Raw genomic sequence first — 27,715 nt, forward strand, 5'->3', positions numbered from 1 at the left:
GTGAGTTGTGATATGTTAGTGTTAAAGTGTCGGGGAGGGCCAATTACGAAAAACAAAGAAATTTAACGAAAAACCAAGGGCAGGCGAGCCTTTTCTCTCTCCTCTAGAGGGCCATGTGGTGGAATACCATTAGTCCCGATATAGCCATGTGGCATCTGATGTCATCATGATGTGGCGGTACGGAGGACACGTGGTCATAATGGGCCAAAACAGGGTGACACATGTCACTGTTCACAAGGCACTACATGGCATTGATTATGTCACAGTCGGAGGTCACTAATCGACATTTTGTAACACTGGAAAAAGAAAAACCTTTGATTGAAGACTTCCGATTAGGGGTCTCTGATAGTGGGGCTAGCCCCACTGTCACAAAGGGAATGAGGTACCAAGGGCGGAGCTAGAGTTCGAGTACCAAAGGCCTATCACAATCTAAGATTGCAAACATGTAGTGGCTCCAATGTAAAAGCCCCGACTGGAAACCTCTGATGTAGAGGAGCTCCGATATAGGGCATGTGGTAGCTAGAGCAACTCAAAGGAATTGGACGTTAATATATTTACAAACGAAAAATGGCCCCTCGATAGGATAAAAAGGCCCTAGCGCCTTAGGACTAAGAATCGGGTCATAGCCCCCGGTCATACGATGAAGAAATACAAAAGGGGCTGAAACAAATGGGGCTAAAGATCACGGAACTTGCCTGTTTTGTAAGACTTCTAAGTATAATGTTCCAATAATAAGAACCTCTTATATAAGCATTACGACAATGTTACTAGGTATTTCATGGCTCTGATAGTGTTATATAGGAAGTATAGAGAGATGGATCAGTCGACATCTATGATTCATGATAAACACAGAGTCCACCACTATTAATCGCTCCCAGCTCTAGAAAGTGGGAAGTTCATTGAATTCACATGGTTAAAGAGGAAAGCGACTCGCGGACTGGCCAAATCATTGAGGCAGAGACATGGCTTGAGCAGAGTCCGTAACAGGAATGACGAGGAGATATTTTCATCCCATCATCATTCAGTGTTTCCTTTTTCTTTTATTCTGCAATTTTTGTATTTCAAGAAGGGAATCAAATCTATTGCAATCAGTTGGGCAGCCAAGCTATCACACGCTAAGATAGCTAGTCGATCAAATAGTTGGAGCTTTGGCTGAGATATTTTGTCATGGATTTTCAAAGCTCTCCCTCTCCTTATGAAAAGAGGGAAGAAACACTTAATATTGGTTCTATAATTCTACACCTGTGGGGTCCAAATTCTATGATTCCACTTTTGGTTCTATTTGCCTATTCATGAGGGACTTTAGCTATGTATTTCTAAATGTAATGGACTGTTGAATTGAACTCATTTTGAGGATTAATGAAACTCTTTGGTGATTCCAATTAGATCAATGCACAATATGTTTTTTGCCTCTGTATATCAATTCATGTATGTTCTTTCTCCCTATGAAATAGTGTAATGAAGTTGTCGGTTTCACTCCTATTCATGATTGTATGTTTGTTGCTAAGTAGTGAGAAGTACCTTTGTAGTTACAGTTTTACTTGTGTTATTTGACTGCCTACAGTACCTGTAATGTGCACTGATTTACTAATTGTTATTTGATGATAAATGTGTCCATGATGCATATAGTTTGGGACCTTAATTAGCACTCCATTGTTTCTGCCATTCCACCTCTTCAGTCTTCCATACTTCTACATGAACATTGTTACTTAGGATTTTGTCTTGTATCGAATTTCCTCCTCTCTTTCCTCCTCTTCATTTTACTACAAATTCAAGATTAAGCTGCCTATTTTTGTGTGTCATCCACCAAAACCAGAGATTTCTCTTTCAGATTGGCCTGATTTGCCCCTTGTGCATTTAGATCCATGTATTGGCTTGAGCTCACCTTGATGAAAGATTATTGAACGAATCCCCCTTTATTATGTTTTCAAATTACGTGACAATTGGAGTGCAACAGAAAGCCCTAATAATAATATCCAAAAGCACTCCTCTCTTTAAGATGTCCTAGGCACTGGTCTACAATCAACCCAGAGGTTGTCTCTAGGAAGCTTTCTATATCTCCTAAGCACTTGTGCTACAGGTGCTAGAAAAAGAGACAACAGTAAGGTTCACCGATCATGAAGAAAAACAAGTAGTTATAAACTAATGGAACTCATAGGATGATGACATGATGAAACAAGAAGGAAGTAGGTCAATAGAATAAGGCTCCTTCATTCAGAGGAAAGATGGGGTATGTATCCTCACAGGTGATATGGTTATAGACATCATGAGTCAATGTTCTATCTTAAGAAGCATGATCAGAGAAAGGATCTCCTCCTAGGATGCATGAATGCATATATCACATATTTACTAGATGAAATCAACATAATATGTCCTCATGTGAAAAATGAGGTAATTGGATACAATTGAGGAACTCTAACTGGAATTTCCTATGAATGAAATATGTGAAGAAAGATAGGAAGAGATTGTGGAATGAGAAACAATGGTAAATGCACTCAACATCCGAGAGACCAAGACGATTCGAATATGATATCTCCCAAAAATATATGAATACTTTGATGGAAGTCTAGAAAAGATAGAGACCTTTGATAACACATATCTTTAGGAGTTGCGTCAATATGTACGCTGGATGATGATGCCTACGAGAAGATGTCATGGTGAAAATCCTTCACAAACGTAATTATGATTCGTGTTCATTACTTATTTATAGTATTCGGATGGGCTTATGCAAGACTACCAAAGGGAAGAACTATGGATATCTTCCAAGAAGAATGAAACACCCTTCCAAAGAAGAAAGCATGATGAAGGTAGCATAACATGAATCAATGCCATATGTAGACTGATAGCTCACTTTCTGATGAGAGGGATGATGACATGATTAACTCATGGATGAAAGTGATGGATGGTCTGTGCCCTATGAAGAAGTCCCCAAAAGAAAAAGACTCCTTGACAAAGAAAATACATGACATCGAAGGAAGGAATTTTGATATGGGGGCACATATCAAAATTTTTGTCCAAAGATTTTATGTGTTACATGCCTGTTTTAATTGTTGAATTCCTAGAGAACGATGGCATAAGGTCCAGTACCCTGATGTTGAGATGGTATCATTGGAAGGTTCACTTCACTTGGGTAAATTGAGCCTTGTACACAAGTAGGAGTTGTACATAAATAAGCTCACTAGCTGAGCATTTAATTTCCAGTTGTTAGAATTTATTTTTTTGCATTTTAGTTTGATGAGGAAATGACTCCTTACGAATAAAGTTCCATGGATATTTTCTGGTTATATAAGTTCATTATATTTTTAACTCCATGCCTAAGGGTGAAGGCTATTGGTCTGCAGGTTCTCAGCACCTTGCCAGCAAGGAACTATCCCCAGTTGGAGCCAATGTTGTCACCTACTGCAAAATGTGTTTTCAGCTGCCCAAAGTGTGCAAAAGAGTAAATATCTTTGAAGCCATATTTCAATCCACAGAAGCACTCAAAGCTAAATAGTACCCTGTGAATTGGATAGTAATCGGAATAATATTTCCAACAGTATGTGGAAGTCCAAATATGGACTTCTGGATCAGAAGATATGGTTTGTTGAAGTTAAGGGGATTTTTCCCTTTGAAAGTAAAGAAAGAAGAGCATATCGGAGGTCTGGGAGACATCGACGATCGCAATATAAGAGGTCATGTCATATTGGCACATTAAATATCAGAGCTTCAATATATCAGAGGTCCAGCAGCGGAGCAAAGCGAATCAGAAATCAACGATTTTCGATAGCGTAAATCGATGATTGAAGGTTCCAAAGCACATCGCAATAGCAAATCAATATCGTCGATTAGTGACTAGTGATCAGTGATATCGACAAATTACTACTAACAAAGAAATTCAATGCAAAACCAAGGGTAGGCGAGCCTTTTCTCTCTCCTCTAGAGGGCCTCATGGTGGAATACCATTGGTCTCGATAAAGCCATGTGGCGTCTGATGTCATCATGACATGGCGGTACGACGGACACATGGTTGGAAGATTCAGCTTTTTGAGGGGTCATAAGGGGCCAAAACAAGGTGACACATGTCACCATTCACAAGGCGCTACATGGCATTGATTACGTCACAGTCAGAGGTCACTAATCGACATTTTGTAACACTCAAAAAAGAAAAACCTATGATTGAAGACTTTTGATTAGGGGGCTTCGATAGTGAGGCTAGCCCCACGGTCACAAAGGGCATGAGGGACCAAGGGCGGAGCTAGAGGACGAGTACCAAAGGCCTATCACAATCTAAGATTGCAAACATGTAGCGGCTCCAATGTAAAATCCCTTACTAGAAACCTCTGATATAGAGGAGCTCTGATATAGGGCGTGTGGTCACTAGAGCAACTCAAAGGAATTGGACGTTAATCTATTTACAAAGGGAAAATGCCCCATCGATAGGAGAAAGAGGCCCTAGCACCTTAGGACTGAGCATCGGGTCACAACCCCTGGTCATATGATGAAGAAATAAAAAAGGGGCTAAAACAAACAGGGCTAAAGATCCCGAAACTTGCCTGTTTTGTAAGGTTTCTAAGTATAATGTTTCAATAATGAGAACCTCTGATATAAGCATTACGACAGTGTTACTGGGCATTTCATGGCTATGATAATGTTATATAGGAATTATAGAGGGATGGATGAGTCGACAGCTATGATTCACGAGCAACACAGAGCCCACCACTATTAATCGCTCCCAACTCTAGAAAGTGGGAAGTTCATTGAATTCACACGGTTAAGGAGGAAAGTGACAGGCGGACTGGCTAAATCATTAAGGCAGATACATGGCTTGAGAAGAGGCCATAACAGGAATGACATGGAGATATTTTCCTCCCATCATCATTCAGTTTTTCCTTTTTCTCTTATTCTGCATTTTTTGTATTTCAAGAAGGGAATCAAATCTATTGTAATCAGTTTGGCAGTCGAGCTATCACACGCTGAGATAGCTAGTCAATCAGATAGTTTATGCTTTGGCTGAGATATTTTGTAATAGATTTTCAAAGCTCTCCCTCTCCTTATAAAAAGAGGGAAGAAAGACTTAATAGTGGTTCTATAATTCTACACCCGTGGGGTCCAAATTCTGTGATTCCACTTTTGGTTATATTTGCCTGTTCATGAGGGGATCGAGCTATGTATTTCTAAATGTAATGGAATGTTGAATTGAAATCATTTTGAGGATTAATGTAACTCTTTGGTGGTTCGAATCAGATCAATGCGCAGTATGTTTTTCTCCTCTGTATATCACTTCATGTACGTTCTTTCTCCCTCTGAAATAGTGTAATGAAGTTTTCGGTTTCACTCTTATTCATGGTTCTATGTTTGTTGCTAAGTAGTGAGAAGTACCTTTGTAGTTACAGATTTACTTGTGTTATTTGATAGCCTACAATACCTATAATGTGCACTGATTTACTAATTGTTATTTGGTGATAAATGTATCCATGATGTATATAGTTTGGGACCTTAATTAGTGCTCCATTGTTTCTCCCATTCCACCTCTTCAGTCTTCCATACTTCTACCAGAACATTGTTTCTTAGGATTTTGTCTTGTTTCCAGCCCCATGCATCGAATTTCGTCCTCTATTTCCTCCTCTTCATTTTACTACAAATTCAAGATTAAGCTGCCTATTGTTGTATGTCATCCACCAAAACCAGACATTTCTCTTTGTGATTGGCCTAATTTACCCCCTGTGCATTTAGATCCATGTATTGGTTTGAACTCACCTTGATGAAATATTATTGAACCAAACCCCCTTTATTATGTTTTCAAACTACGTGACAATTGGAGTGAAGTAGAAATCCCTACTCATAATATACAAAAGCACTCCTCTCTTTAAGATGTCCTAGGCACTGGTCGACAATCAACCCAGAGGTTGTCTCTAGGAATCTTTCTATATCTCCTAAGAACTTGTTGTATAGGTGCTAGAAAAAGTGACAACAATAAGGTTCACCGATCATGAAGAAAGACAAGTAGTTCTAAACTAATGGAATTCATAGGATGATGACATGATGAAACAGCAAGGAAGCAGGTCAATAAAATAAGGCTCCTTCATTCTGAGGAAGTTGTTGCAGAAATTCTGAGGAAAGATGGGGTATGTATGCTCACAGGTGATATGGTTACAGACATCATGAGTCAATGTTCTATCTTAAGAAGCATGATCAGAGAAAGGATCTCCTCCTAGGATGGATGAATGCATATATCACATATTTACTAGATGAAATCAACATAATATGTCCTCATATGAAAAATCAGGTAATTGGATACAATTGAGGAACTCTAATTGGAATTTCCTAGGAATGAAATATGTGAAGAAATATAGGAATAGATCGTAGAATGAGAAACAATGGTATAGGCGGTCAACATCTGAGAGACTAAGAAGATTCGAATATGATATCTCCCAAAAAGATATGAAGACTCTGATAGAAGTCTAAAAAATATAGAGACCCTTGATAACACATATCTTTAGTAGTTTTGTCAACATGTATGCTAGATGATGATGCCTACAAGAAGATGTCATGGTGAAAAACATTCACAAACGTAATTATGATTTAAGTGTTCATTACTTATTTATAGTATTTGGATGGGCTTATGCAGGACTACCAAAGGGAAGAACTATGGATATCTTCCAAGAAGGATGAAAGACCCTTCCAAAGAAGAAAGCACGATGAAGGTAGCATAACATGAAGCAATGCCAGATGTAGGCTAATAGCTCACTTTCTGATGAGAGGGATGATGACATGACTAACTCATTGATTAAAGTGATGGATGGTATGTGCCCTATGAAGAAGTCCCCAAAAGAAAAAGACTCCTTGACAAAGAAAATGCATGGAATCGAAGGAAGGAGTTCTAGCAGTTGGTCGTCCCATAATCTCCAACTGAGGAGCTATTGTAAGTCCCTAATTAAGAGGGAGCTTGGAAACAAGTTTCGTACTTGGAATTAATTTGGAAATTCCTAAGCCAAGAGGGATCTTAGGTACATTTCGTCTGTAGGAATGAGTAAATTTGTCCTGCCTAACTGAGAGGGGGAGATAAACACATTATTCTTGTCTTCACTTGGGAAGACAGAATAAAGGATTGGGTAATGATTTAGAATCCGACACTCTTTGAGGATGAGATAAGGAATCCAAAATAAGAGGATTTGTGGAGGACCGATATTCTTTAAGGGTTGGGGAGTCCAAGATAAGAATATTCCTCATGGAGCACACCCTGAGAACCCAGGTGGGGTATGTTCCGAGAGAGAAAATGATGAGGGTGCCTATAAAACATTGGTATCACCAGCATTGAGCTCAGATCTTGTGGAGAGATAGAGTTGTTATTCAAGGCCTTTATATATAACAATGTTGGTTAATATGATACTAGGCAAATGGATTACCAATCTGATTCTTCTTATGAGAAGTTCTTCAGATTGAGAATGACCAAGTACCATTATGAATACCCCCATAGTTAAGAGGGATTGTTGTAAAGTGTAACTAGGTTCAGTCTTCATATTGACATGTAATTGCGATTTTATGTAAGAGATGTAAAGAAGATAAATAAAATTATTGTAATGCTTGCATCATGGGTTTCATGAGCAAGAGATTTTATTATAGTATAGGCTCCCATTGAGAGCCCTTGGGAACTTTGTCATCTAGTCATAAAAGTATAAAGAGTCATTGTCATGTAATGAAGACATGTTACACATTGTAAAGAGTCACACTCGTCTATGTAAATTCATCCTCCAAGACCTTGTCACTAGCCCTCATCAAGTCGACCTACAACGAAGGGAGAAATCCAGAAGATGATGATGGCCCTCCTTCAAGTGATCATCTCGCCCTAAAGGACATCAAAGTAAGAAAGCTCGATCAAGCAATTCTAAAAAGAAGTGCAAAAAACATACAAGAGAAAGCATCTATCTCAGCGAAGCAAAAGGAAGGAGAGCGAAGTTAGTTTGTTTACTGTTTTGGGAAGTATATCCTCCCATGTGTGAAGGAAGAAGATACGAAGGTGCCAAAATAAGGTCGAAGTCTTACATCTACGTCAAGGTTATCTTATTTGGGTAGAAGGCCTCGCTAGAAGGAGTCAAGTAGAAGTGCAATAGGTCTCTCTCTTGAGACTGAGATTCTCAAGGAAGCCGAGAAGAGGAAGACCGAGATTCTGAAGGAAGCCAAGAAGAGGAAGAAGAAGAAGCAGTGTCAGAAAAGAAGCTAGTGACTTGGTCTTGGGAGGACTCTAGTGTCAAGGGTCATTGTCATGGTCTTGGTGTTATCAATTGAAGATATATAAGAAGAATTTTGTTTGTGTTTTCCTCTCAAAGAGTGAGAGGTTTTTCCCCTGGTTGACAAGCCTATATATTGTCTCTTGTCTCTCTATTTTTTCATGATATGGTAATTGTCTTGATGAGAAGAACATAATAATAATTACAAGAAAGAGAAGATCATAATCAAGAAGCAAAAGTGTTAAAATTGGAAACTAGGGCCAAACTCCGTGTGGGTCATCTTATTTATGGCAGCTGATATTTTTCTTAGATCCCTCTCATCGAGAGGTGTAGGATTGATCTAAAGATCAGCCGATTTTGATAAGTATTCATGGAGTTATGAATTTATTTGTGTTATAAGACAATTCGTCAAGGTCAGAAAGCAACTAAATAACACCCACATGTGCTCAACGTTTTAGTATAAAAGGAGATGACTTGAGAGTCATTTCACACACACTCCTCTCTTGATTTCTCTCCACTCGCTTTGGGTTTTTAGTGGACGAGAAATCTAGGAGAGGAAGCCCTAGACGTTGGATGAAAGGAGGTTGCCCTAGCCGTAGCAAAGAAGACAGGACAGCGAAGCTATGGAAGCGATGACCTAAAGGAGCCCTTACCTTTGTCATGGAAGAAGTTTAACGCAACTATGAAGGAGGCCTTAACAAGCCCTAGTCGCGGTCCTAGAGGGGAGATCTAACCCTAGACGCAGTGAAAGAAAGAGCCCTGATTGCAGATACCTATACGCTGCCCTAATGAAATCAAACCGCAATCAGGGAAGAGATTTATTCACTGTCCCAAGGGTGATCCTAAGTTGTCTATAGGATGCCCTAACCATAGCAAAGAAGACAGGCCAGTGAAGCTATGGAAGCGATGACCTAAAGGAGCCCTTACCTTTGTCATGGAAGAATTTTAACGCAACTATGGAGGACGCCTTAACAAGCCCTAGTCGCGGTCCTAGAGGGGAGATCTAACCCTAGACGCAGTGAAAGAAAGAGCCCTGAATGCAGATACCTATACGCTGCCCTAATGAAATCAAACCACAGTCAAGGAAGAGAATTATTCACTGTCCCAAGGGTGATCCTAAGTTGTCTATAGGATGCCCTAACTGCAGTCAAACAGAAGGTCTTAGCTGCAACAATCATGGGTATTTTGGAGGACCGAATTGATGTAAGGGATACCAAGGTAGGGCAGACTATTTTCGGGTTGCGTAGAGGTGTCTTGGGTGCAAGAAATGGAAGCGTATGACGTTGTATGAAGAGGCCTAAACACAGGTCCTATGTTGTTGTTCTAAAGATCCCTAGCCGCAGTCAATAAGTATCTAGTCTCACCCTAACTGCTGGTCATGGAGCTGGACACAGTCCTTATGGGGTTGACTATGGGATAACATGGAGGATACAACAATGTGCTCTAACAAACAGACTTGGAGCAGCATGCCAATAGGTATAACTTTTGATGGCCTCACCTAAAGGATGCCCACCAATGAAGCAAACAAAAAATCATCTAAACAACACGGTGATGTAGTTTAGGAATGTACAACAATGTTACAATGATGGGACAACAACAATACAATTGGGACAACAGATATGGCATAGCACAATTGGGACAACAGCTGTGATAGGACAACAACAATACAATTGGGACAACATCTATGGCATGGCACAATTGGGACAGCAGCTGTGATATGACAGCAAGCAATACAATTGGGACAACAGCTGTGATGGGACAACAACAAAAGAAAATTAGGACAACAGTACAATAAGCAAGCTACAACAAGCACATGGCGGCAATAAGTGAGGTATAGTATGAGGTAGCATTGGTGAGTGCAGCAAGATGATAAGGTACATCAAGATGTTGTAGTACAAGAAGGTGCAACATAAGGTGAAGCACTATGGTAATGAGGTCCAACATAGTGATGAAGGGTGCAGCACAGTGAGGTGGAGCGTGATGATGAGGTACAACACAATGCATGGCGATGGAGTCACCTGGGAGAATCAGTTGAAGCAGCATGTCTTCAACTACGTTCAACTACCTCATGTATCATCTACTTAGAGATGATCTATGCTCTTACTTAGATAAGTCAAAGTGTTGACTTATGTTGTACATGTACTATCTCTCTCTCTCTCTCTCTTTCTGCTGAACTATTGAAGAACATATAACAAGAATTGATCAAGGAGTTCCCCACATTGGTGTTTGTCCCTGGCTAGTGCCACATCTTATGTCCTCTTGTCTTGGCTTGTCTTCTGCGATCTATGTTTATGTTCTATCTATAATTTACTTTAATGCTAATGTGATTGCTAATCGGGAAAATATATTGAGCTAACTGTGAAAATTGAAATAAATTGCTCTAAGCATAGAAGACAAATCCCAAGCAAGAGTGAATGAGCAATCACCGAAGACAGTTGGGAAAGGAAAAAAGGATCAATGGATTACTCATCCCTCTTCTAATTCACCAAGGTTGAAGTCGAAGCAGAGAATATTATCAGAATGGCGCAACAGAAGCTTCTGATGGCCTACCTAAAGATCACTTCAATGGGAAGTTCAAATCTAAGGGTGGAAGGAAAAGAAAATGCCTTGGTTGTAATAATTCCGACCATTATGTGAAGGAGTGTCTGAATGGTAGGGACACATCACTTGATGATGATAACAATCATTCCATGGACATCTTCAATGATCGGAGGAATGCCAGTTAATGCAAGTCATCAAGGAAACGACCAACTCTTTAAAGAAAGCAAGGAACCCAAGTATGAAGAATCAAATGTTGTCTTTGGTAAGATAAAGCAACATTATCTTATATTGGTCCTCTCCCCCAGACTCTTTGGGAATCTGGCTTATTAATTTTAGTGCTTCAAGGCACTTCACCAGATAGAAGGGTGCTCTCTCTAATTTGGTAGAGATGGAAACAATCGTGGGATTATACTTGGAGTCGATGCCACCTATCCCAGAAAGGGTGTGGGGAATGTTACCCCTTAATTGAATGAGAGTAACTCAATTCATTTACAAGAATCTCTTTATGTACCTGATCTCGAGAAGAACCTGGTGTCCATTTCGGCAATGGAAGTCAAAATTTTCAGCGTGGCATTGATCGATGGAAAGGTACGTGTTTGAAAATAGAATTTTCAAATATGCTTTTGCTCATGGGTTTAGGGTTGGAAATTTGTATCAAGTTGCAGGAAGTCCTTTGGGGACCATGTCAGTTAACACATCTCGTCTATAGCACCGGAGGTCTACTTTATAGGGCCCTACTCGATGTGAGTTAGATGGTGACAGGTATGCCTGAATTCAAAAGGAGCTTGAAGGTACATTTTCGAGATGTACCGAAGGAAAATATTACAAGGGGACCATTCCCCTCATGTAGCAGGTCCACAGGTTTGGAACAACTCAAGGGGTTTGAGATTCATGATCGGGAATCTCATGTATGCAGGTGGAAGAAAGCCCTCTATGGCTTGAAGCAAAACACCTCGGGCTTAATATGAGAGGATTGATAGTTGTCTGATGAAGCTGAGATTCACTAGGAGTGAAGCCGATCCAAACCATTGCTTAAAGGTTGTGGATGATAGACCTCTCATACCGACACCTTATGAGGACGACCTATTTCTGACAGGTGCATACCCTCTCATTTGTAAAAGTAAGAGGGAGTTGGATTCCGGATTTAAAATGATGAACTGCAAGCCCGTGACTACCTCAATGGATCTTAACTTTCAGAAGTTATGTGGTAGGGATGTCGGACCTGTTTTGGAAAATGCCTCTAAGTTTCACAAACTCATACTAGCATTGATGTTCTTGGTGAACTCCTGTCTAGATATATGTTTTGGAGTTAGCATGTTGGACTCATATTTGGTTGAGCCTCATTGGATTGCTGCCAAGAATCACTTGAGATATCTTCAGGGCACAATCTCTCATGAATTGAGATACACTGTCGCAAATATGAAGTTGCATGATTATTCTGATGATGATTAGGTAGGCAGTGTGGAGGATCACAAGAGCACTTTTGAGTCTTGGTTCTCTTTGGGCTTTTCTTCGATATCTTGGATGAGCAGGAAGCAGAAGTCGATTACTATAAGCACCGCTGAGACTGAATACACAGCTACGAGTATGATCTCGTGTGAATATGCTTGGTTGTGGAAGCTCTTCAGTGAGTTGTTTATACACATGATGGATACCACCGTGATCTTCTGTGTCAACCAGGGGGGGATCTGATTGTTGAGAAATCTTGTATTCTATGATTTCTCCAGCATATAGACATCAAATACTACCTTATCTGGGATATGGTACATCGATGAGCGAGAAGGCTCCATCACATTGAGACTGATGTACAGGTCGTAGACATTCTGTTGAAGCCCCGAGGAAAGGTCAAATTTGTGACTTTCCCGAACGACTTGGAGTCATTGAGAGACCCTCTTATGAGGGTCCTACATGATGCATGCATTGAGCTCTAGGAGATCCGGGGGGCTTGGGGTACTTCTTGGAGCAACAAGCGACCATAGGGCAACTCACCCTCCCCTAATGGTGCACTGTGTACAAGGTGAATGGTTCAGCCTTCCCCTGTGATACCCCGTGGCGACTTATGGACAGGATGAGTGGTTCTCCTGTCAAAGCATCCTACCCATGCAGTCTGGGACTCATGGGAAGTACCTCTCATCTGACCAATGAGTAGGGAAATGGGGTTAGGGACCATAGTAGTACTATCGATGTGTGCATCGTTGTATCTACTGTACTCCCTATGCTAGGATGACCTCCATTGATCTAGGATCAATGAAATTGATCTGGGATGAGTATGAGTGGTTTGAGACACTCCCTTTTGATATTGATCTAGGATCAATTGGAACTGACTTTGGGTTAGTAAGAGTGACATAACTCACTCTCTTGGAACTGATCTAGGGTCAGTAAGAGTGGTATGACACACTCTCTTCATATGGAATTGAATTCGGGTCCATAGAGAATGGTATGAGACATTCTCGAGCAATTCTTCTTCTTCATGGTTCAGCATAGTAGAACACAATAGAGCAGAGTAGAGCAGTGCAGGGCACTGATGGCAGAGATAGTACAGTTTGGCAGATGGATCAGCGGATGGAGTTCTCCCTAGTTGAGAGGGAGTGTTAAAATTGGAAACTAGGGACAAACTCCATGTGGGTCATCTTATTTATGGCAGATGATATTTTTCTTGGATCCCTCTCATCGAGAGGTGTAGGATTGATCTAAAGATCATCTGATTCCGATAAGTATTCATGGAGTTATGAATTTATTTGTGTTATAAGACAATTCGTCAAGGTCGTCCAGCAACTAAATAACACCCACATGTGCTCAACGTTTTAGTATAAAAGGAGATGACTTGAGAGTCATTTTGCACACACACCTCTCTTGATTTCTCTCCACTCGCTTTTGGTTTTTAGTGGAAGAGAAATCTAGGAGAGGAAGCCCTAGACGTTGGAGGAAAGGAGGTTGCCCTAGCCGTAGCAAAGAAGACAGACCAACGAAGCTACGGAAGGGATGACCTAAAGGAGCCCTTACCTTTGTCATGGAAGAAGTTTAACGCAGCCATGGAGGAGGCCTTTCTTAGCCCTAGCTGCAATCCTTGAGGGGAGATCTAACCCTAGACGCAGTGAAAGAAAGAGCCCTAATTGTAGACACCTATACGCTGCCCTAATGAAATCAAACCGCAGTCAGGGAAGAGATTTATACACTGTCCCAAGGGTGATCCTAAGCTGTCTATAGGATGCCCTAACCACAGTCAAACAGAAGGTCTTAGCCGCAGCATTCATGGGTCTTTTGGAGGTTCAAATTTTTGTAAGGGAGGCCGAGGTAGGGAAGATTATTTTAGGGCTACATAGAGGTGTCTTGGGTGCAAGAAAGGGTAGTGTATTACGCTATATGTAGAGGCCTAAACACAGGTCCTATGATGTTGTTCTAAAGATCCCTAGCCGCAATCAATAAGTATCGAGTCTCACCCTAACTGATGTCATGAAGCTGGTTGCAGTCCTTATGGGGTTGGCTGTGGGATAACATGGAGGATACAACAGTGTGCTCTAACAAACAGATTTGGAGCAGCATGCCAGTAGGTAGGATTGTTGATGGCCTCACCTAAAGGCTGCCCACCAATGCAGCAAATAGAAAATCATCTAAACAACATGGTGATGCGGTTTAGGAATGTATAGCAATGTTACAATGATGGGACACCAACAATACAATTGGGACAACAACTATGGCATGGAACAATTGGGACAACAACTGTGATAGGACAACAACAATACAATTGGGACAACAGCTATGGCATGACACAATTGGGACAACAGTTGTGATAGGACAACAGTAATACAATTGGGACAGTAGCTATGGCATGGCACAATTTGGATAACAGTTGTGATGGGACAACAACAATAGAAAATTGGGACAGCAATACTGTAAGCAAGGTACAACAAGCACATGGTGGCAAGCAGTGAGGTACAGTATGAGGTAGCACTGGTTAGTGCAGCAAGATGATAAGGTACAACAAGATGTTGCAGTACATGAAGATGCAACATAAGGTGCAACACTATGGTAATGAGGTCCAACATAGTGATGATGGGTGCAGCATGGTGCAACACAGTGAGGTGGAGCATGATGACGAGGTGCAGCACAATGCATGGTGATGGAGTCACCTAGGAGAATTAGTTAAAGCAACATGTCTTCAATTGAGTTCAGCTACCTCATGTATCATCTAGTTAGAGATGATCTATGCTCTTAGTTAGATAAGTCAAAGTGTTGACTTTTGTTGTATATGTATTATCTCTCTCTCTCTCCCTCTCTCTCTCTATTTAACTATTGAAGAACATATAAGAATAATAGCAAACTTCTTGTGAGCAATGCAACCATACTCAATTTCTTGATTGCTTACAATTAATTTACATATCACTATTGGATCTCAATTCAACATCTATATATATAGATATAGATCATTACAAGGCATAAAGAAAAATGAATGTAATTTATAAGATTACTATTGAATCTCAATTCAACATCTATTCACAGATAATTACAGCACAGAATGAAAAAATTTAAAGCTTCCTCTTCACACAATAACGATTTATAAGCCAATCCATATAAACGACATTACCCATTAAATCCTTCTAAGAACTTATTTCAGCAAGAACTTCGGGAGCCAATATTTCAGCAAGAACTTATTGAAACCCTACGAGTGGCCCGAACCCTTCCTGCTGCTTCTTCTGTTTCTGCTATGAGCATTAATGTACTCCAGATTACTCCTGAAGATTCCCAACCTCTTGGATGTCTCGTGCCAGCTATGGTAAAGCTTGCCATATCTGCTCTGCCGTGATTCAAATAGTTTTAAAACTTTCTCTTTAGAAAGGAGGTCCTCCGCCTCGAATCCCACAGTTGAAAATGAATAACATGCACCCACTGCCCAAGAAGATGCCAAGAGGAGGAACACCACAGTGCACAAATAACAACTATAGCCCCTGATAAATTATGTGTGTCCAATGAAGAATACATGATGAATTAGAGGGAATTAAGCAGATGGCCACAACGAGGGAAGTGAAATTAGCATGCGTTTCCATGAATTGAAACGGACTTTCATGTAAACCAGGCTTAATGGAAATATCATTTTTATGGTCCAATAACTTTCCCCGGTATATAGTAGAGGGAAGGGAGGCCCACTTAAGTGAGTCCAATTTGTTCCAATTAAAGAAACATTTCCTTATATATATTTATTAGAATTTTATAATGAGTAAAACTTTATAATTATGTTTTTACTTTTATTTCTTTCTTTTTGAAATTAGAAAAGTTAAAGATTTTAGTTTATCTAAACCCTACTTGTTACTAAGGAAAAAAAAAAACATTTCTTTATAAGTGTTTTAGTTAATAGATGAAATAAACCATTTAAAATGATGGAGATTTCATAAGGAAAAGTTAAAGATTTTAGTTTATCTAAACCCTACTATAAATATTTGTCACTAAGGAAAAAAAAACATTTCCTTATAGTGTTTTAGTTAATAGATGAAATAAACCATTTAAAATGATGGAGATTTCATAACGAAAATATTATATAGTTATAATAGGAATTTTATAAGGTATAATTCTTATATATTTTTTTTATTAATATGGAAGTAAATATATATATATATATATAATGATAGAGATTACATAACAATATAATTTTATAATTATCTTTTTACTTTTATTTCTTCCTTTCTGAAATTAGTCAACTCATTTAAACTTGTGATAAGTTTATTTCATCTAAATTTATTATAAATAGGAAAAAAATATTTTTTATAAGTTTTTATTAATATGTGAAGTAAACTATATAAAAATGATGGAGATTTCATCACGAATATAATTTTATAATTATGCTTTTATTTTTATTTCTTCTTTTCTTGAAATTAGTTATCTCATGTAAAACTTGAGATAAGTTTATGGTATAAGTGAAATCTTATGATTTCATTATTGAATTTTTTTTTCAATAATTTTTTTTTTTAATTGTAATTTGATTGAAATAATTATAATGATAGACTTCTCACTTGCCCATGTGCAAAATTTGAGGAATAGAGAGTTTGTTTTTTCCTTAATCATCCTCAAAAATTGAAAACCTAAATCTCAAACCTAAGGGTAAGTTAGTTTATTTTCCCTAATTTGTTTGCACTTGGAATCATTCCAAAGAAACCCTAAAATGGTATCTAAGACTAAATGACACTGCGATAATATTAAGTACAAGACGCAAGATGGCCAACACATAATCAGAGAGAATGTGGTAAGATAAAACAAAGTATCACGCATCCCTACAACATAAAATTATCTAAATATGGAGGCAGGTTCATGAGTATAAAGGAGGACAGAAAGAATATGTAAGGGACTTCAATATTCTCAAGTAATTACAACAAATATTGAAATATAGATATACTTGAGAATAATATATTCTCAGATGGTTACAACTCATAAATAGTTCATGTGGAAATAAGTCTTGTGGGTTTTAATAACATGGTCAAATTATGTTCAAAAATATCTATTAATGGTGTTGGGGCACCTAGAGTCATGGTATATACATGGGGTACTTTCAATCTATAGTAAAAAAGAATATGCACACATGGGCACATAGAAATTCGTCTTCCAATAATTAAAACCATGAAATATATGTTTTTTTGTCTTCCTCAAGTGGCTATCTGGTAGTGGTCGATTTCCTCTTTTGTGGCATGCTAATTCTGCAACACATGGATCTACAAATGCTCCACACCATCATTTCAAATTTTCTTCAACCAAGGTAGCTTGTGGACCCAACGCATAAGAACTTGAAGTAATATCTTGGAACAACTTGTCCACGCATGAGCCTTTACTTCAAAAGTAAATACATAATACACTAATGCTCCCTGATGTTAATCATAATTCAATGAATAATAAGAAATGTAATGGAAAATATTTTGTGCCTAGATCCTGCATATGAGCATTAAAATGAACTAATATAAGCTTTCAAGTAAATGAAAAGGGATTAAAAAATAAGGAAAAGAGCATAACAAAAGTTGGTAAATAATAACTCATCAAGGACCCCTTCTATTAGGCTTCACCTTTGTTGATAATCTTAATTAGATGAGATATTATTCTTCCCCTCGGGTTCTAGTCCCTTATTCCTAATCCTTAGATGAAATAAAACCAATTTTAAAGAGAGGTTTTCTCCTTAACTATGTAAGCCCCCTTTGATCTTTGTAGAAGCACAAATTTGTCACAAAGAAGAGACTAGGATTGAGGTTGCCAAAACCGCTCCCTATGTTTTTATGTAATCTTTAATTATTGAAGGATCTTGTTGTTGACATTTCTATTGTTTGAAGAGGTTGTTCTTGCCTCCTTTATTAATTTCATCATTGTGTTGATGCATCTTGTTTAACAACTCACACTTTATTCCTGCATATTTGAAAATTTGTTTTGGGCTAATTATGGCATAAGCTTAATTTTATCTTCTCTATAAAATCCAATCTCTATTGTTCTAAATCTAACAAAACTACATAGCCCAATTGGATCACCGCTACTCTTGGTAAATTCTACCACCATCTTATGAAAACTACCCAAAACATTTTATTACAAGGGCTTTCCCCTTTTGTCGAAAAGAAATTGGCCTTTAGATTAACAAACTTACACAAAATTATAAAAATTATTTACTTCAAAAATATAAAAATACATACATATATATATATATATATAACAAATGGCATATAAAATTTAAAATACATATGAAAACATTTCATATATTCACATCCACCAATACTAACTAATGTCCAAAAATAAAAATAAAAATAAAAAACATATATTATAATATATGTATAATTTAAAGAACAATGTAATTTTGACAGTTAAAAATAAATAAATGATTTCCAGCATTACACAATAATGTCCCTCATCTAAATCACATAATCCATAATCCATAATCATAATCATGTGCGTAAACAGAAAATCATATCATAATGTATTTGTATTGGGAAAAAGATATTCTACCCTTCTAATTAGGCCGATAGGCCTTCCTTTGAAAGGGACTTTCGCCGTCCTTTTCTTTCTGATGTTGACACCTGGCATCTATGCCGTTCAGCGAATTCAGCGTCTTCTTCAATTACTTGTCATGCTGTCCGTTTTCTGCTCTGCCTGTTTTGCGTTCGGAGATTTGTTCGCGGTTTTCTCCGCCTGCTTGTTCTGCGTTCAGAGATTGGTTCGCGATTTTCTCCGCCTACCACTGCCGTCGGAGACAACTCTGTATGTCTCAGCTTCGAAGGTATTTTGCAGAGGAGTTGTCTCAGCTTCGAAGGTATTTTGCAGAGGAAATCGTCGCTGTAGGCGCTTGGGCGGGTTACCGCCTACTCTGGCTCTCAAGAATGGGGAGGCGGTGGTTTTTGGGCACGGGGATGCCAAGAAGAAGAAAAGTCCCTTGAGATTGAAAGTCCTCAGCATAATGATCGAGTTTCGCCTGTTAATAGTGGCGGGATTTGGTCATGGTGTTTGACGATCTGAAGCCCACTTAAGAGTTCATAGCTTTTTCTTGATAGTTATTGGTGGACTATTCGAATTAGGATTCTTGTTTATATTTTATTGGCAGATATCTAGGTAGCGAGGAACACAAACCCTATAGCGAGGAACACAACTTAGGGTTTGAAAGACACTGGACTTGGTTTGAAGGACACTGAACTTGTAAAAGAAAGTAATGGTTGCTTGATGTTTGTATGTTCTGTGAGCGAATAATGTCTTTCCTTTTTGGTTGCTCCTCTTCCGGATGGTATTCTACCACTGAAATTATTGTTCGAAATAACACCTGCAATACATGGATGTATACCGCCGTGGTATGGTATCCTACAGTGTATCGCCAATCTAACCTATTTGCAGGGTTGCAATACATGGCATGGCGGAGGATCTATTGGGAAATAACCAAGTTGCATGGGTGGATTTATCGAACAATAATTTCAGTGGAAGACTACTATCGATCTGGAAGACTCATGGATTTCGAATCAACAGGTTATGGCTATATCGTGCTTGATTTTGTGTGTTAAAAGATTTTGTGTATTAAAATGGAAGAAGTTGAGTATTTTTCTGAATTATGAGCTGGAAAAAGAAGGGTTCGGTTTTTTGCGCATTGAAATGTCCGAAGGCCTTACCATTTGCAAATGGGGTTGCAACGTTTTTCTTTGAGGGAATCAGACCTTTGATTTGCTCCATTTCCCTCTTCTTTGGCATTTGATAAGTACTCTTAATTTATTTTTGCAATTTCATTTTCTAATCATTGTTGTGTTCTTTGTAGGTTGAGGAATTCTTACCAGTGGCTTTAACAATATTTGCATCTTCATCTTTGAGAGTTCCAAAAACCCTGCATATGTAATTTAGCTCTTTTATAATTCTTCTACATAGAGTCGTTTATAACTTTGAAGCATTGATCATTGATGAAGCCCTAGACCTTTTGTTGCAGATTTTTTATGCTCGATATGTTGGAGAGCTTACAAAAATCTCTTAATGTTATAAGGAGGGTTTCCAAAGTCCCTCTTACTTTGTCGTTTAAGACTTCCGTTTGATCTTGTTTCCATGAACAACCATATATATCTGTGAAAAGCAAAAGCAAACCTATAAGGTCCCGGAAGAGGGTAGACTTCGATTTTTCTGCTTTGAAGAGGGTTACTGATGACAGCGGTTTTATTAGCGATGGTAACGACTTCCAGTTATTTTTGTAGACTCTCACGCGGCTTCTGTTTCTCTTTTATGGTTTTGGAGCATTTTTTACAACGATAGAATTTGTGTTTTCAATTCTCTGTGCTGCCTACAATAAGGACATCCCTATAGCTCTTACTGATATGCACGATTGTGGCGTTGATGAAGATCAACATGAATTTTGGTATGTTTTCTGGTTGTTTTTAATGCTTGTTTGATTGTCAAATTTGGTATCGGTTAAGGTTTTACAAGCTGTTCTATTTTGCATAAATTCAAGTTTAATCAGAGGTTCCTGAAGTGAAAATGTCCTCTGAAAGGTAAAAATCTTAGATCCTTCACATTTCAACTTTTTGTGTGGTTTGTTTGTGAGTTTATGTAGAAGAGTTCATTAAATCAATATTTAATGATTTATGTAGAAGATTTAATGCCTCAAACATTGATCATTGATGAAGCCCTAGACATTTTGTTGCAGATTTTTTATGCTCGATATGTTGGAGAGCTTACAGAAATCTCTTAATGTTATAAGGAGGGTTTACAAAGTCCCTCTTACTTTGTCGTTTAAGACTTCCTTTTGATCTTGTTTCCATGAACAACTATATATATCTGTGAAAAGCAAAAGCAAACCTCTAAGGTCCCGGAAGAGGGTAGACTTCGATTTTTCTGCTTTGAAGAGGGTTACTGATGACAGAGGTTTTATTAGCGATGGTAACGAGTTTCAGTTATTTTTGTAGACTCTCACGCGTCTTTTGTTTCTCTTCTATTGTTTTGGAGCATTTTTTACAACAATAGAATTTATGTTTTCAATGTAATCTCTGTGCTGCCTACAATAAGGACATCCCTATAGCTGTTACTGATATGCACGATTGTGGCGTTGATGCGAAGATCAACATGAATTTCGGTATGTTTTCTGGTTGTTTAATGCTTGTTTGTCTCATCTTCCATGAACATCATTGACATGGCAAAGGTGGTTAGACTAAATTTGGGCATTATTCAAGTAGAAAAGTAGTTGTTGGCAATTTTGGCATGAACAAAAAAGGTGTAGTTTTTGCCTGCCGTTGTGGATTTAAGAGACAATTTGGGTCATGGCCTCTTCTTTCAGCTTCATACTTATATTCAGCAGTATTGCAGGCCTCCTACTTGCAGTAAAAAATGGATATGCCTACCCTACTTTAGACGAAAATATGGATATGCCTGCTCTACTTTAGACGAAAATATGGATATGCCTAATACCAATGTTAATGATGAGGACATAAGAGGAAACGTTATGGAAACTGTGTCAAGCGTTGAAGATACTTGACATGGAGAAATAGCTGCAGAGATGATTGACAGTGTCCCCTCAATCTCGAAACAAGTGCAACGACATGTGATCTGTTCATAGGGACATGAGTTCGAGATGACTCCTATCCTCTTTTTCAGGCTGGCCAGTGCCCTTATGATGATGACAGATATAACTGCAAGGGTAATGGAAGACTGGATTCCGATTATGAGAAATGGAGATGGCAGCCCAGCGGGTGTTCAATTACGAGGTAAAAATAGCCATCCTTATTTTTATAGTCTATTTCCAAGAATTTTTTGGAATAATATGGATAGGAGTGAGATAAAATTTTCATTTCACTCTTAATTTCAAGAATTACCAACAGGCCATAGCTTGTTCATCTCACAGTTAAATTTCTGCAGATTTTAAGTTGGTGAGGCTGTGGCATGCTTAGGTATGGGGCAGGGATGGGACATGATTTATAGAAGCAGATTTAAAGCTGGTGAGGCTTTGGCATGCTTAAGTATGGGGCGGGGATGAAATGTCATGATTTATTGAAGCCGATTTTAAGTTGGTGAGCCTGGCTTCGGTATGGGGCAGTGATGAGACATGATTAATAGAAGCAGATTTTAAGCTGGTGAGGCTGTGGCATGCTTAGGTATGGGGCAGGGATGAAATGCTATGATATATTGAAGCAGCCTTTAAGTTGGTGAGGCTGTGGCATGCTTAGGTATATGGCAGGGATGAGATGTTATGATTTATGGAAATATTTGTATATATAGATTTTTGTTCCATAGGTATTTATAAGATAGTAAACAGAAAAGTTAAAATGGGTCAGTGAATAAAAGTCTCAATTATTTATGAGGTGTAGATTAGCTCAAATTTTATTAAAAAAGATTACAAAGGCCGATCCATTTCTACAACGAAGAACAACCTGAACAAATAAAGAGAATTCATTTTCCTCTGTTTTGAAAAAAAAAGGACTCTCTTCCGCCAATATAGCAGAATATATATATATATATATCTATATATATATATATGTGCGCACTATTTGAACAATCCATCTCCATAGAATTACCAGCATGGCTAATTGCATCTTTATTGTTTGCATGGCGAAGTTATGTTGGGAAAGATGACTAGAAAGGATAATCCATTTAACAATTTAGCCAAAAATATCACTGCGAAAGAATTTCAAATTCTGATTGTGATTTAAGGATGTGATCTGAAGTGCTTGATTTCTCTTTTGTTAGGGAAATTTTATGTTGAAAATTGAAAAGTAATATCATATGACTGTCATTGTAAATCTTGTATAACCTTTATCGGCCGTTTGCATTTTGCATTTTAGGATTTTGATATCTTCTGTTATGAACCCTGTATTTTTAACAACACAATGTTTTCTAGCTGTTCTGTCATTGTTGCAGATTTTTTATGCTCGATATGTTGGAGAGCTTACAGAAATCTCTTAATGTTATAAGGAGGGTTTACAAAGTCCCTCTTACTTTGTCGTTTAAGACTTCCTTTTGATCTTGTTTCCATGAACAACTATATATATCTGTGAAAAGCAAAAGCAAACCTCTAAGGTCCCGGAAGAGGGTAGACTTCGATTTTTCTGCTTTGAAGAGGGTTACTGATGACAGAGGTTTTATTAGCGATGGTAACGAGTTTCAGTTATTTTTGTAGACTGTCACACGTCTTCTGTTTCTCTTCTATTGTTTTGGAGCATTTTTTACAACAATAGAATTTATGTTTTCAATGTAATCTCTGTGCTGCCTACAATAAGGACATCCCTATAGCTGTTAGGGATATGCACGATTGTGGCGTTGATGCGAAGATCAACATGAATTTCGGTATGTTTTCTGGTTGTTTTTAATGCTTGTTTGTCTCATCTTCCATGAACATCATTGACATGGCAAAGGTGGTTAGACTAAATTTGGGCATTATTCAAGTAGAAAAGTAGTTGTTGGCAATTTTGGCATGAACAAAAAAGGTGTAGTTTTTGCCTGCCGTTGTGGATTTAAGAGACCATTTGGGTCATGGCCTCTTCTTTCAGCTTCATACTTATATTCAGCAGTATTGCAGGCCTCCTACTTGCAGTAAAAAATGGATATGCCTACTCTACTTTAGACGAAAATATGGATATGCCTGCTCTACTTTAGACGAAAATATGGATATGCCTAATACCAATGTTAATGATGAGGACATAAGAGGAAACGTTATGGAAACTGTGTCAAGCGTTGAAGATACTTGACATGGATAAATAGCTGCAGAGATGATTGACAGTGTCCCCTCAATCTCGAAACAAGTGCAACGACATGTGATCTGTTCATAGGGACATGGGTTCGAGATGACTCCTATCCTCTTTTTCAGGCTGGCCAGTGCCCTTATGATGATGCCAGATATAACTGCAAGGGTAATGGAAGACCGGATTCCGATTATGAGAAATGGAGATGGCAGCCCAGCAGGTGTTCAATTCCGAGGTTAAAATAGCCATCCTTATTTTGATAGTCTATTTCCAAGAATTTTTTGGAATAATATGGATAGGAGTGAGATAAAATTTTCATTTCACTCTTAATTTCAAGAATTACCAACAGGCCATAGCTTGTTCATCTCACAGTTAAATTTCTGCAGATTTTAAGTTGGTGAGGCTGTGGCATGCTTAGGTATGGGGCAGGGATGGGACATGATTTATAGAAGCAGATTTAAAGCTGGTGAGGCTTTGGCATGCTTAAGTATGGGGCGGGGATGAAATGTCATGATTTATTGAAGCCGATTTTAAGTTGGTGAGCCTGGCTTCGGTATGGGGCAGTGATGAGACATGATTAATAGAAGCAGATTTTAAGCTGGTGAGGCTATGGCATGCTTAGGTATGGGGCAGGGATGAAATGCTATGATATATTGAAGCCGCCTTTAAGTTGGTGAGGCTGTGGCATGCTTAGGTATATGGCAGGGATGAGATGTTATGATTTATGGAAATATTTGTATATATAGATTTTTGTTCCATAGGTATTTATAAGATAGTAAACAGAAAAGTTAAAATGGGTCAGTGAATAAAAGTCTCAATTATTTATGAGGTGTAGATTAGCTCAAATTTTATTAAAAAAGATTACAAAGGCCGATCCATTTCTACAATGAAGAACAACCTGAACAAATAAAGAGAATTCATTTTCCTCTGTTTTGAAAAAAAAAAAAGGACTCTCTTCCGCCAATATAGCAGAATATATATATATATATATATATATATATATGCGCGCACTATTTGAACAATCCATCTCCATAGAATTACCAGCATGGCTAATTGCATCTTTATTGTTTGCATGGCGAAGTGATGTTGGAAAAGATGACTAGAAAGGATAATCCATTTAACAATTTAGCCAAAAATATCACTGCGAAAGAATTTCAAATTCTGATTGTGATTTAAGGATGTGATCTGAAGTGCTTGATTTCTCTTTTGTTAGGGAAATTTTATGTTGAAAATTGAAAAGTAATATCATATGACTGTCATTGTAAATCTTGTATAACCTTTATCGGCAGTTTGCATTTTTCATTTTAGGATTTTGATATCTTCTCTTATGAACCCTGTATTTTTAACAACACAATGTTTTCTAGCTGTTCTGTCATTGGCTCTTCATTGATAATAGGAATAATTCTTGGTTTCACAGACATTCATGAAAGGATGGAGGGATTCTGAAGCCAAATCCATGCCCTTCTTCAGTCTTGGTGATCTGTGGGAGTCATTCAATGAGTGGAGTGCATATGGTGCTGGAGTACAGATAGTGTTGAATAGAAGCGACACTGGTATGCAGTATTATGTACCGTCTCTTTCTGCCATTCAACTTTACACTCACCTTTCTGGACCTAATATTGGCACCAGGTAGATTATCCAATTCACCAGTTATTTTCATAGCAAGTCATGTCAAAGGGAGGTTCCTTAAATTTTTCGTAAATCTGACCACAGCCGAATGCTTTTGTATAATAATAATATGGTAAATAAGGCATAATATACACCGTAGCTCCTGTTGTTTTAACTGTAACAATTTATCTCCTGTTGTTTAACAATTTTTTTTTTTTTTTGGAGAAATCTATCTTTGCAAACGATTCTGCTCTAATGTTGCTCCAGACGATGAAAATATTGCATGCTTCAGCGGCTCTCTATATCAGTTGTGTCATATCTGAGACAAGATTTTTCCTGTCACAATTCAGTGTTAATGCACATGTCTTTAATTGGAGCAATATCATTTAAAACTTGATAACATTTGGACACGTGATTCATGCTGGCTCAGTTGAGTCCTGAACATGCTCTGTTTTTTTTTGCAGGTCCCCTGGTGAGGAGAGTGATGCAAGTGATGATTATAGAGATACAGGTAGTGAAGGTAGTAGTAGTAGTGATGAAGGAGAGTGAGACTCAAAATATGGTGGGGCAATAGAAGTCACTCTAAAGCTGCACAAAAAGGCTTTTCTAGTGATGATGGTGAAGGAAGCAGTTGCCCTTCATTTCAATATTTTGAGCGAGCAACTCCATATAGTCGTGAACCTCTGGCTGACAAGGTAAGATTCAGTTATGCATTTATTTTGAGGAATGTTTTATTTCATGGTGTAGTTTCAATTGCGAGGTTAAAATTAATATCTGTTAACTGGATGTTGCAGAGTGGAGGCCAGTTAGTTATTAAGCATTCCTGTTCTATTGGATTTTGTTCAATGCGATCAGTAACGTCTAGATGAATTTTCATTATCTACCGCTATCTAATTAAAACAAGAATTTCCTTACAAGTACCCGATATACAGGATACCAACAGGTCCAACCTTGCGAGACCTGGCTGCCTGCTTCCTAACTTTTCATTCCCTTTCAACTCCACTAAAAGGTTTGATTCATCTGTTTTCTATTTTCTTTCCCTCCATCTTGTTGCTACTTTGTTCACATAGTTTTCATATCAGTAAAGCATGTTGATGCTTTTTGAATTCTGATTTTCTCACTCCGCATTTGATCTCTAACTGATGTTTTGGCAGATGGTGGCAGTATTCATTTAAGTACTGGAGGGAAAAGTGTTCCTGTCACTCCGATAAGCAATTCTGGGGGTTCTCCAAAGATAGCTTTACCAGTATTTGGTCTAGCTTCTTACAAGTTGAAGGGGACAGTGTGGAGTACTAATGGCAACTGTGAACGACAGCAGGCTAACTCTTTGTTTCAGTCAGCTGATTATGATTTTTTTTTCCTTTCACATGCTTCTTCATATGGAGGATAAACTAGGAACATCCATAACAATGGGGTTTTTGTTGAAACGAAAGAATCAGTTGGGTTATGAATGGCTTTTTTTTATTATAGCCATTAGTAAGGCAAAATACCAGGAGTCAGTGGAGTGTGTCAACAAGCAAGTTGAGGGTTGTTCACAAATCTTCGTCTATGATCTCCTCAATATAGTCAAAAGATAAAAATATAAACATTCTCAAAAAGTTCTGCAATAGAAATTGAAAAAATGCGAGTCAAAACTCGTACCAAAAGGGTATATTTAAGAGAGAATGGGTTTTTGGGTAAACCTTTGGCTTGTCTGCTCTAAGAGAATTGATGGAAAAAAAAGTGAAAAGAAAAGAAGAATTGCCATTTGTTAAATAGGAGGAAGAGGAAATGCTGAAGGAGATGAAGTGTCCTGCATTCCAAACTCTATGTCAGCACGACAATGCCATAAACCATTGCAGGTTGAATTTTAAGTCGTGCAGTTTTTTCTCTTCCTTTGATTTCAATTCAGGTACTCTCGTTCTCTGGGACGAAAGTTCATGGATGTGGTTGCAGACGACTATCATCCAATTTAGACTGCCTGAGTAGATATTTAATTTAAATCCAAACTTTTGACATGAAAACACTGATTTGTGATGATGGGCTGACAATGGATATTGTCTAGAGTGGTTTCTGAAAAGCTGCGTGCCCAGTGGTGGCAATTGCTATTACTGTGAGAGCATTCGTTGGTTTTTGAGTAATTGTTGAGAGCATTTGAGTATTTTCTCCAAGGGATTTTCGCTACATTAAAACAAATTGTGGCTAGTGTAGGATCAACTTTTGTCCTAT

The 27,715-nt window shown here is 38.2% G+C and overlaps 1 protein-coding gene across 9 annotated transcripts; it reads left to right on the forward strand.

Annotated features, from left to right (window-relative positions):
* The first annotated feature begins 18,811 nt into the window (after positions 1–18,811).
* On the forward strand, positions 18,812–27,644 carry LOC149176007 (uncharacterized). 9 transcript variants are annotated; one of them, XM_089419820.1, is made up of 6 exons: positions 20,594–21,300; positions 21,531–21,928; positions 25,317–25,528; positions 25,972–26,202; positions 26,302–26,516; positions 26,662–27,644. In XM_089419820.1, exons 2-4 carry the CDS (start codon positions 21,893–21,895, stop codon positions 26,054–26,056), a joined length of 333 nt encoding a protein of 110 aa, XP_089275946.1. In that variant the 5' UTR covers positions 20,594–21,300; positions 21,531–21,892; the 3' UTR covers positions 26,057–26,202; positions 26,302–26,516; positions 26,662–27,644. The 9 variants fall into 9 exon arrangements, with proteins under 9 accessions (XP_089275949.1, XP_089275946.1, XP_089275944.1 ...); XM_089419821.1 differs by lacking the exons at positions 20,594–21,300; positions 21,531–21,928 and adding exons at positions 21,949–24,134; positions 24,286–24,593; XM_089419823.1 differs by lacking the exons at positions 20,594–21,300; positions 21,531–21,928 and adding an exon at positions 18,812–20,586.
* The last annotated feature ends 71 nt before the right edge of the window (positions 27,645–27,715 follow it).

Source organism: Pinus tabuliformis, chromosome 4_1, assembly GCF_031772625.1.
Source record: "Pinus tabuliformis cultivar Carrire ecotype Pingquan chromosome 4_1, CPIR1, whole genome shotgun sequence".
Classification (NCBI taxonomy): domain Eukaryota; kingdom Viridiplantae; phylum Streptophyta; class Pinopsida; order Pinales; family Pinaceae; genus Pinus; species Pinus tabuliformis.

What these genes read in the sequence shown, in the direction of transcription:
- LOC149176007 (XM_089419816.1), top strand. Translation starts at nt 26,120, where the DNA reads ATGATGGTGAAGGAAGCAGTTGCCCTTCATTTCAATATTTTGAGCGAG. An exon ending in GTGAACCTCTGGCTGACAAG is followed by an intron (nt 26,203 to 26,439) that starts GTAAGATTCAGT and finishes CCCGATATACAG; the next exon opens with GATACCAACAGGTCCAACCT. An exon ending in CCTTTCAACTCCACTAAAAG is followed by an intron (nt 26,517 to 26,661) that starts GTTTGATTCATC and finishes ATGTTTTGGCAG; the next exon opens with ATGGTGGCAGTATTCATTTA.